Raw genomic sequence first — 15,311 nt, 5'->3', positions numbered from 1 at the left:
CAAAAAAGATGTTGCTGTGATTTATGTCAAAGAGTGTTCAGCCTATGTTTTCCTCTAAGAGTTTTATAGTATCCTACCTCACATTTAGGTCTTTAATCCATTTTGAGTTTATTTTTGTGTATGGTGTTAGGGAGTGTTCTAATTTCATTCTTTTACATGTAACTGTCCAGTTTTCCCAGCACCACTTATTGAAGAGGCTGTCTTTTTTCCATTGTGTATTCTTGCCTCCTCTGTCATAGATTAGGTGACCATGGGTGCGTGTGTTTATTGCTGGGCTTTCTATCCTGTTCCATTGATCTATATTTCTGTTTTTGTGCCAGTATCATACTGTTTTGATGACTGTAGCTTTGTAGTATAGTCTGAAGTCAGGGAGCCTGATTCCTCCAGCTCTGTTTTTCTTTCTCAAGATTGCTTGCTATTCAGGGTCTTTTGTGTCTCCATACAAATTTAAAAATTTTTATTCTTGTTCCATGAAAAATCCCATTGGTAATTTGATAAGGATTGCATTGACTCTATAGACTACCTCGGGTAGTACAGTCATTTTGACAATATTGATTCTTCCAGTCCAAGAACGTGGTATATCTTTCCACCTGTTTGTGTCATCTTTGATTTCTTTCATCAGCTTCTCATAGCTTTCAGAGTACAAGTCTTTTGTCTCCTTGGTAGGTTTATTCCTAGGTATTTTATTCTTTTTGATGTGATGGTAAGTGGGATTGTTTCTTTAAAAAAGAAAGAAATCCTGCCATTTATGACAACATGGATGAACCTAGAGGTTCATTATGCTAAGTTAAATAAAGCAGTCACAGAAGGATAAATACTGCATGATTCCACTTATATAAGGTATCTAAAATAGTCAAACTCATAGAAGTAGAGAATTGAATGGTGGTTACCAGTGCTGGGGGTGGAAAATGGGTAATTGTTTTTCAATGGGTATAAAGTTTCAGTTATGCAAGATGAATAAGTTCTAGAGATCTACTATAAAACATAGTACCTATAGTTAACAAACACAAAAAGGGTTTTGGAGGTGATGAATATGTTTAGTACCTTGGTTGTGGTGATGGTATCATGTCCAAACTCATCAAGTTTTATACATTAGATGCGTGCAATTTTTTGTATATCAATTATACTTCAATAAATCTTTAAAAAATATAGTTACTCATACAAGGGGAAACTGGAAAGAGGCAAGCCAATTTAGGCTTCTGAATTGTGAAAGGGGTCAGGAATCAGAGGCACCATTACTTCAGAAGACAGATTGAGAGGTGAAAATCAAAACTGGCACAATGAAACTCACCAGTCAACTAGAGGCATCCTTTACACAGAGCCCTAATCAAGTTTTCATGTCTCATTCTTAAATGTAAATGGACACCTGATGGAATCCTTGAGAAGAAACAAATAGTAGGGAAAGAGCTGGAAAGTAACTAACTCTCAAAAAAACCTTGTAATAAATGGAATTTAAAAAAAAAAACTATTGTCTTCAGTAGTAGAAAAACAGTATCGGATTCATTTTTCAAAAAAGGTGGTATAAAAAAAGAAAGTTTTAAAAAGAGCTTTTGGAAATTAAAAATATGATGGCAGAAATTTAAAAATCACTAGAATGAATGAATGAGCTGAGAAACTTTTACAGATGGTAGATTCAAAAGAAAAAAATATAAAGAATTGCCCCAAGACCCTGAAAAGCAGGAAGCTTGTAGAGGATCAACCTAGGAGACCTAATATCCAACTAACATGAATTCCAAAAGATAGGAGAAAGCAGAAGGGAGGAAATAACTGAAGAAATATTACAAGCAAAATTGTGTGACTTAAAATAAGTAGGTTTCCATTTGAAAGGGCCCTGGAGTACCCAGAACAATGAATAAAATCAACCCTCACACTAAGGCAATTAAAAGAACAAGAGAAATCTCCTGAAAGAACAAACAATGAAACAGACCTCTCCAGTCTGTCAGACCCTGAATTGAGAAAGGAGGTAATAAAATTGCTGAAGGAATTAAGAAACACTATCGATAGAAATGCAGATCACTGTAATACGGAACTAGAAATTATAAAGAGGAGCCAATCAAAATTAGACAACTCAATTGCTGAGATGAAAACTGAGCTAAAGGCAATAAATCTGTTGCATTTCTTTACACTAACAATGAAATATCAGAAAGGGAAAGTTAAAAAAAAAAGCAGTCACTTTTAAAATTGCATCAAAAAAAAAACAAAAAAACTTAGGAATAAACCTGACCAAGACGTGAAAGACTTATATGCTGAGAACTATAAAACATTGATAAAGGAAATCAAAGATTTCTCCGGAAAAATACAAGACAATATTAGGAGAAGTCCACTTAGTAAGATTTGTATCCATAAGATCAACAAACTCAAACCAAGTTTTCCCCTATGCCAGCAATAAAAATTTAGAAAATGTAAAAGAAAAATGAGTTCCCGTTTATAAATATAATTGTAAAATGCCTAGCACTAAATTGACCCAATGAGCTTACCATAGGGATCATTAAAAAACAATAACTTTACTATAGAACTTGAATATGTACTTGAATAAATAAAGACACATGCCATCTTTCTAGTTGGGACCATTCAGAATTTTTAAAATTTTAATTTAATTTTTACATTTTAATTTAAATCTATATATTCGTTCTATGTCTATTGACTGAATCCCAGAAAGATGGGTTATACTACAGAACATTAACAGTTGGTCCCAACATTTATCTAGAAGAGAAAGAACTCAAGAATAGCTATGAATATTTTGAAAATAGGAATGATAAAGAGCTTTACCTATAAAGCCATAGTAACTAAAATATTTCAGTGTTGAAAGAGGAATAAAAAAATAGAATCATGAATCAGAACAAGGATCACCTATATATAAAAGGTAATCTAGTATATGTTTAAAATGTTATTTCAAATCAGTAGTTAAAGGATAAACTACTAAGTTAATGTTATTGCATAAATGGTCCTTTTTTTGAAGGAAAAAAATGGTAGTTCTGTATCTCATTCCATGTGCAAAAATAAATCTCCCGTGGAATTAAGAAAGAAATATAAACCAACCAAAAAACCAACTAAACAAACTATAAAACATTTTATCTTTCTTTTTTTCTTTCCTTTCTATCTGCCATTCTATTGGCTACTGTCCCTTATTCGAAGAAAACTTTTGCAAATACCTTACCAGGAATCCTTACAAAATTCATGATTATTTCCATATTCACAGAGATTCCATTAAATATCCTGATCTTTCAACTTATTGACCTTCCTATCTCTAATAATCTTGTCTTCCACTGGATTTCTGCAACTTTCTTCCATGGCCATACTTTAGACTTCATCATTCCTCCAATTTGTGCATGCTACAAAATCTCAGACTGAAATATGACCACTGCCTCATCTATTGCAGGTCATGTCTTCTAACATCTGCACTCCAATGAATCTGTGATCCCCTACACTCAGGCTCCCAATTCTGCTACTGTTTTTTTTTTTTTTAATTTTCCATAATTGCTTCTATGTCTTCACTTTTCTTACCCACCTAAATTCATGATATATTGTTATATTCCAGTGTTCTTAACCTTGGCTATACATTAGAATCTACTAAGGAGTTTTAAAACATCCTAATACCCAAGTACAACTGGGAAGGGGATCAGTAAGTTCAAAGCTCTTCATCATGCAGTCAAGTTCTAGGACTGCTATTAAAATCTGCCTCTTAAATTCACCTTTAACTTCCTCGTTCACATCTCCCTCCAGTGAATTTATCTAATATATCGATAACCCTGGATAAAATCAGATTAGCCCCTCTTCCACTCATCAGCACCCAAGCTGTCTGGAGAAAAAAACAAGCATGCTAAGTGCTCTCTCTGTAAGTTTATATTCATTAAGCTGAAATGGATTCTCAGTGCTGTTGAGTAATCCTACATCATGCTATTCATTTCACATTTTCCTTCCTTGAATGACTGTTTTACAGCTTTTCTATCCTCAAACTCTTCCCACCCTTTCTCTCCCTCTCAACTGAGAATGTAGACTCAAAACAGAAGAACGTAACTGCATCCTCTCAACGTGGAATACGTCAGCCTACCTACCTGGGCACCCCTTGGCCTTCCCTCCTGTTACAGTGCACAGATTGCCTCTCTTCAGCCTAAGGACAATCCACCCACTTGGGCACTGTTTTCCATTACCTCTCCCTGACTCAGGCACAATCAATACAGAATCATTCTCTCTCACTTCTGCCTCATCAACTTTTCCTTCTCTATTGGACTATTACTATCAACATACAGCATGCTTCAGTATTACCCATTTAAAAATCTCCCTACACTCAGATTACCTCTCCTGTTGTGTTTCTCGTTTGAAATTGTTGTCCATATTCACTGTCTCCACTTTTCCACCTCAGTCTCTCTTGCACTCATTCAAGTTTTACCCTTACCAATACCCTATACATAATATTCTGGGTTTATGTTTTGCCTGACCTCCACACTGCCAAACCCAAAGGCCAATTCTCAGTCCTCCTCTTATTTCATCCCTCAACCTCATGGACACTGAACAACTTCTCCCTTCTGGAAATGCTTTCTTCATTTGGCTCCTGAGAGCCATGTCTTTATGGCTTTCCAACTATCTCCTTGGCTATTCCTGCTCTTCTGCATGTATTCAACTCCTCAGGGACAGTTCTCTTACCTCTTTTCTATCTGCACTCCTTCCCTGTGTAATCTTATCTATTCCCATGGCTTTGGATACCAGCCACCCATGGACAATTCCCAAATGTGCATCTCTACCTCATATCTCTCCCCTGGACTCCAGATTTATATTCAACCATCTTCACTTTGATGACACAGGTAGGCTTTTTCCAATTAGCAGGCAGCAACTGATCACTGATCTTCTGAGTCACCTCTTGAAACCTGCTTATTTTCTAACTTTTCCATATATAGGATTTAGTAAATACATATAACAGCACCTATGAGGTATATGCTCTTATTATCCCATTTTACAGATGAAGAAACAGAGGTATAGAGATGTTAAGCAATATCCCCAAGGCCACATAATTATTGAAGAACAGAGTGAGGCTTTGGACCAGAGTCCAGGCCCTTTAATCACTACACAATGTTGCCATCTAGGCAAATGACAACTTTCTCCTTTAATTTCTTTGGCTAAAACATTTGCAGTCTTCTATGACACTCCTCTTCCTCTCATACTTAATGTTTGATCCATCTTCGACTGTTCTTGGCTTTACCATAGAAATATATCCGATATCCCACCCTTTTTCTTTATATTCATTGCACCAACCTGGTCCCAACCACCATCATCTCTTGCCTGGCTACTGTAATAGCTACCAGCTAGTCTTCTTGTTTCCACTCATGTCATATTGCAGCTGTTCTCAAAACATCAAACATAAGCAAAAGAGATCTTTGAAAAACTGAAATCAGATTATTTCACTCTATTGAAAACTCTCCAATGACTCCCCACACTATTTTGAATAAAATATAAAGTCTTGACCATGACCCGTGAGAAACATGACTTTCCAACCTCATTTTCTACTACTCCTCTTCTAGATCACTGCCCTTTGGCACCTTAACCTCCAAGCCTTCTTCAGACATTCCAACCATGTTTCTATGCCTGACTTTTCGTTGGCTGTTTCCTCTACTTAGAACATTTCTTCAGGAATTGGCATGGTGCTTTTCCTCAATACATTCATGACTCTCATCATATACTAACCTCTCAGAAAGCCCTCCCAGGACATCCTGTCTAAAATTGCACTCCCATTACACTCTATCCATGTACCCCATATGCTTTTTTTCTTTATACTCTTACCACTTTCTGTCATTAAATTATACATTTATTTGTTCATCTGTTTACTATTTTTCTCTCACTGGAATGTCATTTCCATTAGGGCAGGGACTTGGTCTGCTTTGCTCACCATTATATTCCAGCATCTCATTAAGTTCTGAAAACATGGTATTGGGAAATATTTGTGAATGAATTAATAAAGTATTAGTATAATATATAGGAGAATATGGTTAGAATTCTGAGAATATAAAAGGCATTTTTAAAAAAGCATAAGGAGGATAACATTGGTAAACTTGAGTATAAAAATGGATATGGATACATGTACCCCAATGTTAATAGCAGCATTATTTACAATTGCCAAGATATAGAAGCAACTTAAGTGCCCATCAACAGATGAATGGATAAATAAGGCATGATGCACACACACACACACACACACACACACACACACACACACATTGGAATATTACTCAGCCATTATAAAAATAAAATTTTGCTATTTGCAACAATGTGAATGGACCTAGAGTATTATGCTTAGTGAGACAAGTCAGATAGAAAAAGACAAATACTCTATGTTATCACTTATATGTGGAACCTAAAATATAAAACAAATGAATGTATATAACAAAACAGCAACAGATTTACAGATATAGAGAACAAGTTAGTGGTTACCAGAGAGGAGAGGGAAGTGGGGAGGGGCAAGATAGGCATATAAGATTAAGAAACACAAACTACTATGTATAAAATAAATAAGCAACAGGGATATATTGTATAGCACATGCAAATATAGCCATTATTTTGTAATAACTTTAAATGTAGTATAATCTATAAAAAATCGAATCACTGTGTTGTACACCTAAAACTCATGTAATGTTGTAAATCAACTCTACTTCAATTAAAAATAATAAAAATTTTAAAAAATTTGTATGTGATTTTTGAATAAAATCGGAAAATGAAACTAGACTATAGGTTAACCCTTGGTTAGTATCCACATAAAATAATGTAAACAAAAATTCATCAGAGGGTAGGATCGAACAGTTTGAGGCAGGCCAGAAGTCCAGTAGAGAACAATTAGAAGAGCTGGGTAGAATACCAGAACACTATTTTAAAGGGACTAGAGAGCTACAGAAGCAACAGAGTCTGCAGAGACTAAGGTTCTAGAGACTGGAGACCTTTGGGAGCTGAGAAGCTATAATTGTTATTTTTCAGGGTAGTGGCTGGTATTTGCTGATTCTGGGAATAGAGGCTGAGAATTTGGGCTTGGCCAAGAGCAAAGAGTGTTACTCTGAACAGGCAACACAGAAGAGCTTGTGACAGTCACACAGGGCTGGAGACTTGAGGGGCCTCAACACACAACCCGTTCTTCTTCCCAAGATATTTGGTAAAGCTTTTAAGGCCAGGAGGCTGGAATAACTATGTAAAAAGTCTCTGAAAAGCAAAGAATTACCTGAAGGCTCACCATGCGGAAAAGGCAAAGACAATCATGATAAGGTCCAGAGAACATAAAGGGAGAGAGTTGAAAGCTCTGAAGGGAGGGGTGATCTGGCTTTGGAATCTGTAGCCTTTTTGTCCCATGACAGCACTTGTAAATTCTGAACACAGCTAGAAGCTGAGAATCTGGACTTGGCACAGGCAAAGGGCTGTAGCTGGAGGACAAAGAAACTAGCAGAACTTCTGATGGTCATTTGGAGTTGGAGTGCAAAGTTAGAGACTTCAAGGAAATTAAAAACTTGGTTGGTTTTCTCAAGAACTTTTTTCAGTTCGAAAGCTGCATGAGGAAAGAGGGTGAAAATATGACAAAAGCTTTGAAAAGCAGAAAAAACTTGATTGCTGTCTCTCAGTTGAAAGCCCTGGATGTCCTCATCTGTGATCAGGGCAAACCAGAGGTATATTAAATCTTATCAAAAAATGCATACTATTCTTGAGTCATTTCATGCCCTGAATGTGTAATGTAGTCTGCCTCATTGTTTTACTTGCTTAGCAGAGGAAAGGGGAATCACTCTTATGTGGAAGAGAATATTTGGAGGCTTCATGTCTTGCATACACAATGTCTGGCATTCAATCAAAAATTAATAGGCATGTCAAAAGATAGGACTATAGGACCAAACCAAGAAAAAAAAAGATGATGGAAGCAAGTGCACAGATGATCCAGACATTGGACTTAGCACGTAAAATCTGTTATTAGCATGGTCAAGAAAATGGACGAAATGATGGAGAAAATAGAAAGTCAGATAATTCTACCAGAGAATTGGAATCTACAAAAAGAAATGAAATGGAATATTTAGATCTAAAAATACAATTTTAAAAATGAAACTTGTTGGTAGTATTTAGCAGAAGATTGGATAAAAAAGACAAAACTTGTCCATTGGCTAACTAGAAGATAGATACCTCAATAAAAGACATCCAACTAAAGTACAGACATTTAACAAATGGAAAAATGCAGAAAAGCATGAAAGGAATATGTGAGAGACAGTCAAAAGGTCTAGTATAATTTGCTTTTGAGTCCTAGAAAGAGAGAGGAGGAAGCTGGGGGGAGGGCAGAAGAAATATTTGAAGAGTTAACGGCTAAGGATTTTCCAAAACAGATAAAAGGCATCAACTCACAAATTCAAGCAACTGTGAAAACACCAACAGGTTAAGTGCAAAACAAAAACAATAAAACAAACAAACAAACAAATCTAGACTCACTACAGTTTAAATGCTAAGAGAAAAATCCTAGAAGCAGTCAGAGAAAACTTCAAGAGCCACAATCAAACCTCAAGCCATAAACTTTGAAAAACGGCAGTTAATCAATCAATCAATCATTTAGTCAATGACCATAAGTTTCTGATGTGGTAGGTCAGGATTCAAAACATCTCAATCTCTCCCAACTCCCACAAGCAGTACAGAGTTCTGTTGAAAAAACTTGAGTTGGAAAAAGCATTTAAACATGTTATTAATCATAGAAGAAATGAAACCACCATAAGGATTTGCCAGGCAAAAGTAAAGGGGAAGGAGAAACCAGAGAGGTAAGCAAAGCACAGAGACACTTCTGATTTGAGGGCATTTGCTGACCCCAGAGAATCAGGACCTCAGGTTTGACAGCCTTAAGGAGTGAGAGAGACAGAAATAAAGTCTAGAGTCCACACAGGGTGGAGAGTCCAATGGGAGTCCAGACCCTGACCTTGACATCTTCATGGTGAGAATAAGTGGAGGCACATCTCTGAATTTACTGAATTGTATTCCCAGTTAAATCACCTGGGTTCCTCCAGGTTCTCTCAGCCCCTGAACATGTGCTAAAGAGTTCCCAAACTGGTTGGTCCTGAGGCACCTGGTTGTAGCAAACAGCAATCCTTTCCAAAGCCTAGTACCTTCACTGTGGTCCCAGATTTGACCTATAAATAATTTTTCTACATACGATGCTAGTACATAGTCAAGGATAACCAGCTATATAAGCAAAGTAATCTTTGTGAATTGAGTGTGGAAAGGAAAAAAATAGTAACTTTATAGTGGTAAAGCCTGGCAAACACTACCTAAACCAAATGATCAAGGTCAGCATTCCTGGTGATAAGTCAGGTTGACATATGCCCTGATACGAGGTGATGAGAAGGGCATTTCACCTCTGTGGTTTCTTTCATAAAACCTGTAACCCCAGTATAATGATGAGAAAGACATCAAGACAAACCCCAATTGAAAGATTCTACAAAATGCCTGATCAGTACTCCTCAAACTGTCAAGGTCGTGAAAGACAAGGAAAGACTGAGAAACTGTCACAGACCAGAAGAGAAGAGGTGATGGGATGGCTCAGTGCAATGTGGTATACTGGATTCAATCCTGCAAAAGAAAATGGACATTGGTGGAAAAACTGGTGAAAATGAAAAAAGTCTGGGCTTTAGTTAGCAGTAACCTACCAATATTGAGTTTTCTTAGTTTTGACAAATGTACCACAATAATGCAAGAGGATAACAACACAGGAAATGAAACTGGGTGCACAGTATTAGAGACTTCTGTACTATCTTTGCAACTTTTCTGTAAATATAACATTATTCCAAAATAAAAAGTTTATTTAAAAAAAGAAATTTGTGAGTGAGAACTGGCAGAAACAACAGAAAACAGGGTCACAAACACCTCATATATTGAAAGTATCAGATGCCAAGTATAAAACTTCTTTAATCTGTGTAAGTCTTTTTATTAAAGAAGAAAACCTACAGCAAACATCATTCATAATTGTACAATGATAAAGGCCTTCACTTTGGGACTGGAATCAAGATAGAGATGATTACTATCACTACTTATATTCACCGTGTACAAAGTCCTAGCCCACACAGTAAGGCAAGAAAAAGAAGTAGGAAGTATAAGAATTAGATTGAAAGTAACAAAATAGTCATTACGTATACATTATATAAATTTATATCTATATACAAAATATATATCTCCATACAATTTATTAGAATTTTTTAAAGTTTGGCAAAGTTTCAATTTATTTTTATATCTTAGTAACAAGCAGCTAGAAAGTTGATTTTTAAACTATATAGATATCATAGCACAAATATCTCAAGTATCTATGAATAAATCTAGCAGAAGTACAAGACTTCTAGGCAGAAAAGTTTAAATTTTATTAGAAAATATTTTAAAATTAATATATATATACCATATTAATGAGATGGAAGACAAGATTGTAAAGATGTCAATTCTCTTCAATTTGACCTATAGAGTCAACGCAATCCTAACCAAAATCTCAACAAGATTTTGACAAGCTGATTTGGAGATGCAAAGGGCCAAGACACTTTGGAAGAAGAAAAGAACGTGGGAAGATTTACTCTTCAAGAGTTCACATGAAGCTGTTGTTGCCATGACAGTGTGGAAACGCATAAGGAGAGGCTGTCATAGGTCAATGGCAGAGAAGAGAGTGCACGGAAACAGACCCTGCACATATGACCCCTTGGCTAATGGGAAAGGGAGCGCTGCAGATCAGTGGGGAAAGGGATGGTTTAACAGATTAACAGATTCTCAGACAAAAATTGGTAAGAATTAAAGTAGAAGCTTTAACTGTAGATCAGACAGGAAGTAATTTGGTCTCAGATAAGACAGGAAATGTGGGGGGAAAAAAACAAAAACATTCGCTCAGCTTAAGACTGTGGGTGGTGAGAGAGCTGCCCAGGTCATGCAGGAACGAAATGGGCTGTAAAACCAGGGCAGGCACGTGAACAAGAAAGTAAAGCAACACTTGAAACCAAACTGCAAATAGAATCAATCTGGAAGGATAACCCAGAGGATGAAGAAAACATCCCCAAAGCACTGAACATCACACAAAAACCTAAATAATAAAGCAAGAGCATGAAGATAGGGTGATAAAATAACAATTAACAATATGTGATTTCAAGTGGAGTTGGAAGAGCTGTAGAAACAAATTAAGATCCCCCCAAATAAACAAATCAACTTAAAAAAAACCCAAGAAACCAAAAACTACTAAAAATTAAATAATTGTCATGAAGAAAAGTTTGAGACAACCATTATGAGCAGAAAGTAAAAAGCTAAAGAGATGAAAGATCAGGGACAGATAAAAGCTGTGAAGGCTGAAGTTGCTCCAGTGGAAGAATAATTTTGCCCCAAAATTGAAGAAGAAAATCATTTTGGTGATACTGGAAGAGAAACTTACCCTGAAGTAAAGGTAGAATTGAATCTATCACCTTAAAAACACAAGGGCTATAGTTAAAGACTGTGCACACGGAATTTATCAATAACTTTCTTCATCACTTTATTTATTCATAATAACAAGGGTACATCTATTTTATAAAGTCAATACAATAATAAGTCTATACATTAAAGTTTAAGCTTTAATAAGATAAAGTCACCATAGCAAAGTGAAAGGGCAAGGGAAGTATATTTATAAGTTTCAGAATTTTAGCAAATTCTCCCTTACAGTTAAAGAAAGAACAATCACCTCAACTCACTAACACTGGCAATAAATCAACCAGCACTTCATAGAAGAGGCCAATAAACACAAAAAAACTGTTCAACCTCTCATGTAATCAGGAGAGTAAAGTTAACAAGATGCAACTCTTGATCCACCACCTCTGCAAAGTTTGGGTGTGGGGAGATGGCTGACCTAAATCGTGTAGGTGAATACATTGGTTCAGCTACTTAGAAAGGCCGTTTGCAGAATCTATAAACAATTAAATATTAGTACCCTTTGCCTCAGCATTCCATTTTTTTTTGGTTATTGACACAAGACAAACACTTTTATATGTACAAAAATATAAAGAAATACATAATCGTTATCACTGCTTCTTGGTAAAAGTGAACAATTGAAAATGATCTAAATGTCTGTCAATAGGGTGGGGAGGAGGGATGTTTTAAAAACCATGGTGTATGGGGCTTCCCTGATGGTGCAGTGGTTAGGAACCCGCCTACCAATGCAGGGGACATGGGTTTGAGCCCTGATCCGGGAAGATCCTAAGTGCCGCGGAGCAACTAAGCCCGTGTGCCACAGCTAGTGAGCCTGCGCTCTAGAGCCCGCAAGCCACAACTACTGAAGCCTACATGCTGCAACTACTGAAGCCCACACACCTAGAGCCCGTGCTCCACAACAAGAGAAGCCGCTGCAATAAGCCTGCACTCCGTAACAAAGACCCAACGCAAACAAAAATTAAAAAACAAAACAAACAAAAAACTATGGTGTAAGTCAGAATGGCCATCATCAAAAAGTCTATAAATAATAAATGCTGGAGACGGTGTAGAGTAAAGAGAACCCTCCTACACTGCTGGTGGGAATGTAAATTGGTACAGCTACTGTGGAGAATAGTATGGAGATTCCTTAAAAAACTAAAAATAGAGCTACCATATGATCCAGCAATCCCACTCCTGGGCATATATCTGGAGAAAACCATACTTGGAAAAGATACACACACCCCAATGTTCATAGCAGCACTTTTTACAACAGCCAAGATGTGGAAGCACCCTAAATGTCCATGAACAGATGAACAGAGAAAGAAGCTTGGTATATTTATACAATGGAATGTTACTCAGCCATAAAAAAAGAACAAAATAATGCCATTTGCAGCAACATGGAGGGACCTAGAGGTGAAGTAAGTCAGACAGAGAAAGACAAATCTCATATGATATCACTTATTTGTGGAATCTAAAAAATGATACAAATGAACTTATTTACAAAACAGAAACAGACTCACAGACATAGGAAACAAACTTATGGTTACCAAAGGGGAAACATGGGAGGAGGGATAAATTAGGAATTTTGGAATAACATATACACACTAGTATATAAAGTAGACAAACAACAAGGACCTACTGTATAGCACAGGGAACCATACTCAATATTTTGTAAAACCTATATAGGAAAAGAATCTGAAAAAGAATATATATTTTTATATGTATATATGTGTGTGTGTGTATATATATATATAGAACTGAATCACTTTGCTCTACACCTGAAACTAACACCATATTGCAAATCAACTATACTTCCATTAAATAAACAAACAATAAAAACGATGGTGTATCCATTCTACGGGATAGTATTGGGTTGGCCAACAAGTTCGTTCGGATTTTTCTGTAACATCTTACGACCTTTTGGCCAACCCAATATATAGCTGTTAAAAAGAATGAGAAGATCCTATGGCTATTAAAGTAAGTGAAAATGCAAAATGGCATTCACAATATGAATACATTTTTTAAAAAACAGGATTCAAATTTTGTATTTAAGAAAATGAGTTATATATGTAAATGCAGAGAAAAGGATCTGGAAGGTTATGCCTGCGACTCTAACAGGACTGGTATTGGAAGCTGCAAGGGGGTGAGTGGTGAACAGGACTTTTTCCCTCTGTATACTTCTGTATCGTTTGAAATTTTATGAGCAAGAATGCATAATGTATTTCTTTTGTATTCAAAAATCAAAAAATTTAAAATATTAAGTAATGCTATTTCTGGCCCATTACTAGAGAAAAAGATAGGATTTCTACTCTTTTCCTTTTAGAGGTGTAACCTATTCCAGAACAGAAAATGAAAGCAAACATAAAATTACTCAGCCTGTGCTAGCTCTTTGCAGTTTGGTGTATTTCTCTTCCCTTTAACTTCTTTGCTCAGGATTGCTGGAGGAAGAACCCAGGCCCCCAGCTAGAAGTGGGAAAAGTGGCCCCGTCCACAGGACAGGTACGAGACCGACAGCACCACCCAGGGTTTGAGAATAAATCAGGCGTTTCTCCTGAATTTTTTATTTTCGAAACTACCTTCTTTGAAATGACCAATGTGAAGGTAGAACTGACCTGAGGGAAACGAGAGTGATCTGGGGTCACAAGGAAATGAATCTTTGCTGCAAAGCCTCAGGAAGGACAGCTGCCTTCAGACAGGCCTGCCAGCTGAGCAGTAGTTGCAAAACAGTCACGTGCCTTGCGGCTGCAGGACTCAACCAGCAGGCACCCTGCTGCAGTTTAAAATCCGATTTCCTCATTATACATTCCTGCCCTTCATTACACTGCAGGTGACTGTTCCCCTACACCAGGCGTAAAGCAGAGTTCAAAGGACAGCACTGAAGCAGCAGCGTGGCCAGAGGGAAAGGTGGGAGGAAGGGGGAGAAAGACTGACCTGCTGATGAGCTCGCTGCCCCAACCAGCCATCTTCCCGCCCAGCCTGGCCTGGGCCTGAGCTTGGCCTCTGACCCCTCCAGTCTCCCCAGCCTCGGTCTGGGGAGGCTGCTGGAGTCCTGAGCCCTGGGCAGGAAGTCTGTTCTGGGACTCACCCAGAGATGACTCCGCCCAAGTAGGGAAAAGAGAAGTGAAAGTACTTGTCAGTGAGCTGTGCTGGGCAGACGCCCTCCCTCTTCTCGCAACTCCACTGTGCTTCCAGCCATCCTGACATGTGGTCCCAGGGATGAAAGACAAGGAGAGACAGTCAGGGCCTGGAGGGCCAGGGGAGGAGCAGGGCCAGCCCCCAGGGGTCCACCTGTTTGTGCAAAGACAGCAACAACTTCTGCATGACCACAACTGTCCTCAGTCTCCTGCCTTCTCAGAGCAGTTCAGAGTATAGCACAGGGTCAGGGGTAAGCTCCATGTGTGACCCTTCCCCTTGCCGAGATGACCATGGTGGGGGAGAGGAAGAGACAGAGACTTCAAATCTTTTCTCCAGGCTGTGGGAGAGCCTGGACCAACCCAGTTAGGTCCTAGCTTATGGACATAGAGCAGGAGAGAGCCCAAATGCTCAGCTTTATAAAGTGGAGAGAATGTTCTTAGTATTCCTGGAAGTCAGCCAGAGGTAGGAGGAAAATCTCCAAGGCCCTGGGGCCAGAGGCTGGAGCCAAGTTGGTGACAAGGGTTGACATCTTAGGTGCAAGGGTCTAAGGTGCCCCGACTAGGGGGTTGCTTCACAACTGCAGCCAGGGGTGATGAGGAGAAACCTGGGAAGCAGTCATTGGAATGCTGAGGGGCAAAGGCTTCCCTTTGGATGGAGATGGAGGTTGGAACCCAGATAACCTAGAAATGAAAAGGCAGGTGACCCAGCTGAGAGGGTGACCCTTGGCCCTGAAGTTATGTCTGCACACAGGTTTTTCACTCAGATTCTGAGTCATC

General features: G+C 38.0%; 1 protein-coding gene across 16 annotated transcripts in view; it reads right to left on the bottom strand.

Moving 5' to 3' along the window:
- The window catches only part of LOC103004719 (nuclear autoantigen Sp-100), a 79,673-nt gene extending 65,189 nt beyond the window's left edge, over nt 1–14,484 (bottom strand). For all 16 annotated transcript variants that reach the window (XR_009009102.1, XR_003623645.2, XM_057551706.1 and 13 more), the window contains exon 1: nt 14,332–14,484. Coding sequence is in view for 14 of the 16 variants with exons in the window: in XM_057551706.1 (XP_057407689.1) it covers nt 14,332–14,363 (32 nt within the window). In the remaining 2 variants the exon portion in view is untranslated. The remainder of the gene's footprint in view (nt 1–14,331) is intronic.
- Nucleotides 14,485–15,311: the final 827 nt, after the last annotated feature.

Source organism: Balaenoptera acutorostrata, chromosome 8 (genome assembly GCF_949987535.1).
Source record: "Balaenoptera acutorostrata chromosome 8, mBalAcu1.1, whole genome shotgun sequence".
NCBI lineage: Eukaryota > Metazoa > Chordata > Mammalia > Artiodactyla > Balaenopteridae > Balaenoptera > Balaenoptera acutorostrata.
Note: the sequence above shows the minus strand (reverse complement) of the source record. Positions and strands in the feature narration are given on the sequence as shown.